Raw genomic sequence first — 4,545 nt, forward strand, 5'->3', positions numbered from 1 at the left:
TTAAAACCGTTAAAACTTTGAAGTAATTTCCGATTACTACGCACTTGTACGCATGACTGGAAACCCCTTGAACGATCTGTTGCGCCGAGAAATATTTCAGAAACATTTCGAAAACTTTCACCATGACAGCTGACATTCGAGCAAGTTTGTCATTTCGAGCAGATTCAGTCGACTTACAAAATGCACAATTTCCCTCGACGTGACAGTGACTCGACAGTGACTGAGTCGAGTCGAGTAGCTCGTCGTGACTTACAAAATAGGGCCCTATATATATATATTGCTGAATACAGTTACAGTAACTTGTGCATTTACGGTTCTACAAAGCTGCTATCCCGTTGGTGGTCAAGTTAACGTCCATTTGATTACCAACAGGATAACAAGCCCTATAGCAATATAAATACTAAATACAGCTCAGCTTTATTCAGCAAAATTATGGATAATAACTATTTCTACAAATGTTTCAATGTTTCATGTCACTATGTCGCACCGCACTTTTGTACCCAGTCGTACTTTCAAACTGCGGTCTCCAGTAAGGTGTAAAGTGCAAGATACCTAAAACTTCTCATATTTTGCTCAGCTGGACGGCACTGTCAAATGAATCAAAGTGATCGAATCATCTCTGGTTGGAATCCGGCCCCGTTGATGTGTTGATCGGTCAATTCGAAGAATTTATGCTGTTTACCAATGACATTTTAATGAATATATCATGCCAGAATTACTTGGGGGAAAGCCTTTGGATTTATTACTAACAATCACTATCCGTCTTAAAGGTGATTTGAAAGTTATCGTTCTGGGTAATGTAGGATGATTTGTCCGGCAGTGCCTTAGTGGAATCTGATTCGTCAATCAATCGAACAGTTGTATGCAGAGGTTCCGTTTTTTCTAAAATATTTACAAAATGATCGGTAGAAATATACTTGCCTAGTAGGATTATGAAGTACAAACCTTGTTTGATTTCGTGGTTCTGAATAGTGATTTTAAAATTAGAAGCAACCATTGTAGAAGGCAAGGCGGGTCCTTCAACATTTTCATAATGATCATCATCATTATAAAGGCTATTTGCGTGATCATCATCTTGAAAATCATCCTCTTCCTCGCCGGTTAAACACCGATCAAGCTTAGAATTATTAAGAGTTGCGTCTGATCTGCGAGTTGCATACTCTTCTAGTCTCTTTATATCTTCTTGAAAACGCTCTTCCACATTTGAAATACTTTTCATCACTTCTTGCCGTTTTTGTTCTATAGTTTCTGTAATAAAGAAAATTAAATACATACTTAGTGATTTTATTGCTGCATAACCTCACTTCTGTGTTCTTCTTGACAATCTGTAAGTTTCTTCTCCATTTTTGCATCCAATTTCTTAGGCAGAAAATAAATATGAGGCTTCGTCTGCGTTTTGATAAAGTTACTCAATGGTTTTTTGTGTTGTTCCCATGTTTCGAAATCACGCATTTTTATCATTTTTGTTTCTATAGCACGAATTTCAAGTTGTTGACGCTTTCGGTCAGTAAACAAACATTGTTTTTCTTTTCGTAGATTTTCCCGCTCGACTTTCTGCTGTTCTTCCAGTTTTTTTTCTATCTGTGCTTTTTTTTCTTCTTTCGATTTTAGTTTAGATTCTTCCTGAGAAAACTTTTGCAGTGTGCCTAGTAATGAACTAAACATTCGACGATTACGTGCACGAGACTGTTCATCACTCCCTTGAGCCGCGACAACCTCCTGTCGCGTAGGTTGTTCTTTAATCACTCGTGAATATACTCTTGGCTTTTCGTATTCGGCATCTCGGTTAGGAGGACCCGAAAGTCTACTGAAAACCGATTTGGTCTCACCCATAGCACGTCGTTTACTACCGTTCTGATTGATGTCTGAGTAACGGCGTTCTTGATCAGTTCGCCTGTTGATATCAAATCCACTAGAGCTACGTTTTTTTGTCTCATTTCGTGAATATGCACCAAAACTGTAATATTTTTATAGTTAAGTGCTATACTTTTCACTTTGAATGTGTTTTACCTGTTTCCAGAGTTATACTGCTCAGTGCTAGACGGATCCCGGCCTATAATTTTACGAATGTTGTCATTCAAACCCTTCAGATTATCACGAGCTTTATTTAATTCTTGCAGCAAATCGGAATACCTGTAATAATACGGTAAATGATAAAACCAAATCACATAAATTTTCATTTTATTTACCCCTTGCAGACTTCGGTAGCCATTGCTGTATGAAGAATCTGGTCGATGCTTACAATAAATTATATGCACTCGTAAAAATAAAGTAATTATTAAACTTCCATTTCAAATGTATTACCCCAAAATAAATAACACGTATTTACGTACTTATGTAACCTCCACTAATTTAAATAAGTTTACAATATATAATTTAGTGGAGTTAAACTCTCGGAGCCTAGCCAGTCAAACTCAATACTCAAGTCAAGTGAAGTGCAAGTGCGTGCGTGAACCGTGAAGTGCAAAATAAACTGGAATCACACTGACCGTCAGCGAACATCATCGGCAACGTATCGTAACCAAGGGGTTTCCAACAGCAGTGATTACTACGCACCTTAGAAAAAAGTTACTTTTGATTACTGTACTGATTACCAGTAATCAATCTCTTATGATTACAAGGCTGTGAACCATTTCGCGAAATTTTTAACTTTTTGGTTAAAATTTGACAGTTCGATGGTTTTCCGAAAATAACCCTGCTCGGGAGCATGGTTAGTTTTAACCTTTTAACCAAGTTATGAGAGCCAATGAGATATGCACAGGTGAGGAAGAGAGCTTCGACAAGTTTCACTGATTTTTCTTTAGATTTTTTTACATTGGTATGGATGCTTATCGCATTATAAATTTGTTCAAACAACCCGGGTTGAAATGAGATGAATTTTATCTATCAAATAAAAGCAAATAAAAAATTCCTCCAATTTCAACTCGGACAGAAAAAAAAACAATATTTTCATCCTCACCTTATATGCTCTCATTGAGCAAAAAAGCTATCAATCCGTCAAATATGAAATGGTTCACATTCTGAATCTGAACTGATTTTAACCACTCAAGGAGAAATACAAATAACCATCGAACTGTCAAATTTTAACCAAAAAGTTAAAAATTTCGCGAAATGCATAACATGTTATATAGTAACATAGCATAAAAAACCGTTTGTTGACATTTTGCGACTTAAGTCCCTTTGAAAAATTTACCGAGATTTCTTTGTGCTGGAGTTACCAAGGGGTTTCCAGTAAGGCGTACCCAAGCAACCAAAAGTTCGAATATTACTTGACACGCGAACTCGAAAGTTCATAATTAGTTCAGATTCAGTTCCGTGGAACTTTCACGCTGATTAGTAGCCCAAGCAACCAAAAGTTCGAATATTACTTGACACGCGAACTCGAAAGTTCATAATTAGTTCAGATTCAGTTCCGTGGAACTTTCACGCTGATTAGTAGTGTATATCAAGTATATGTGGAACTAAATGCTTTAAGAAGTGCTGCGAGTACTTCATAGATACTTCAAAGCTATTAGGATGCTACATGAAATTCTGAAGTAACTTTAGTTGCTAACAAGTTCTGCGTGTTGCTTTTTTGTTTATATTTCTGGTGATCAAACCAGCAGAACCTGAAACTATTGGAGATTAATTTTTATTTCACTTGAATAAATTTAATCCTCGCACGTTTCTAATTACAAATATAAATTAGAATGTAATGCTCTTCATTATTGTGTTGTGTAGCATATGCTGTCGGTATCTCACTACTACAGTTAATTGCCTGGTTCCAAACTTTATGTTCTATAATTAACTCGCGCTGCATAAAGCTGCTGCAAGTTCCAAATCAAACTTTTACTTAACAACTCATTGGCAAAATTCACATCGCTTGTATACGACAAAGGTGACGCAGTGGATCGGTATAGGTTTACAACGCGGAGCACCCGGGTTCAAACCCAACAGCAGGCAAATGCAACGAATATAGAAGTTAGGTAGAAGTATAAAAATAGAACATAGAAGTGCTGCTAAATTTGTTTTTTCTTAGTTTTTGACAGTTTATTTCGAAGCTGCTTAGCGTTCTATGCAGTGAACCCAAGACAGCTTGAAAGTTCGGTTAATTACTTAAAAGTGACGCTGCTTAGCAAGTTATAGATTGATATACATAAAGCTGTTTAACCCTTGTTAGACGCCATTATTCGAACTCTTGGTTACTTGGGTATATAAGTGTGTAGTAATCAGAGATTACTTTTGTAATCATTTACGAATTAATTAGGTAATCAATGGTAATCAGCATAGTAATCAATGATAATCTTAAGTAATCATTGGTAATCAGGATTAATTTATAGTAAACACAAGAGATTGATTACTGGTAATCAGAGGTAATCAGTAAAGTAATCAAAGGTAACTTTTTTTAAAGGTGCGTTGTTTGGGACTACACCCGCCCTAACGGAGGACTTACTGTCACGATTATGACTGCGGATAATCGATACCTATTGCACGCTTTCACGGTAGTGCAACAATGCGCTAGATAGCTTTTCTTCCTCCCGACAATGTGATATTTGTGATATTGTT

The 4,545-nt window shown here is 36.5% G+C and overlaps 1 protein-coding gene across 2 annotated transcripts; it reads right to left on the reverse strand.

The window, feature by feature from the left end:
- Positions 1–334: 334 nt before the first annotated feature.
- LOC128741410 (pinin) lies at positions 335–2,464 on the reverse strand. Of its 2 annotated transcripts, XM_053837223.1 has the most exons (6): positions 2,305–2,464; positions 2,190–2,227; positions 2,011–2,133; positions 1,305–1,957; positions 946–1,248; positions 335–882 (listed from the first exon to the last, which is right to left on the reverse strand). In XM_053837223.1, exons 2-6 carry the CDS (start codon positions 2,210–2,212, stop codon positions 746–748), a joined length of 1,239 nt encoding a protein of 412 aa, XP_053693198.1. In that variant the 5' UTR covers positions 2,213–2,227; positions 2,305–2,464; the 3' UTR covers positions 335–745. The 2 variants fall into 2 exon arrangements, with proteins under 2 accessions (XP_053693198.1, XP_053693189.1); XM_053837214.1 differs by having other exon boundaries at positions 336–882; positions 2,190–2,463.
- Positions 2,465–4,545: the final 2,081 nt, after the last annotated feature.

Source organism: Sabethes cyaneus, chromosome 1 (genome assembly GCF_943734655.1).
Source record: "Sabethes cyaneus chromosome 1, idSabCyanKW18_F2, whole genome shotgun sequence".
Classification (NCBI taxonomy): Eukaryota; Metazoa; Arthropoda; class Insecta; order Diptera; family Culicidae; genus Sabethes; species Sabethes cyaneus.

Coding starts and splice junctions, on each gene's coding strand:
- LOC128741410 (XM_053837223.1), bottom strand. CDS start 2,212: ATGGCTACCGAAGTCTGCAAGGG. Junction 1,958..2,010: donor CAGTATAACTCTGGAAACAG/GTAAAACACATT, acceptor AAAATATTACAG/TTTTGGTGCATATTCACGAA. Junction 883..945: donor GAACCACGAAATCAAACAAG/GTTTGTACTTCA, acceptor TAAATATTTTAG/AAAAAACGGAACCTCTGCAT.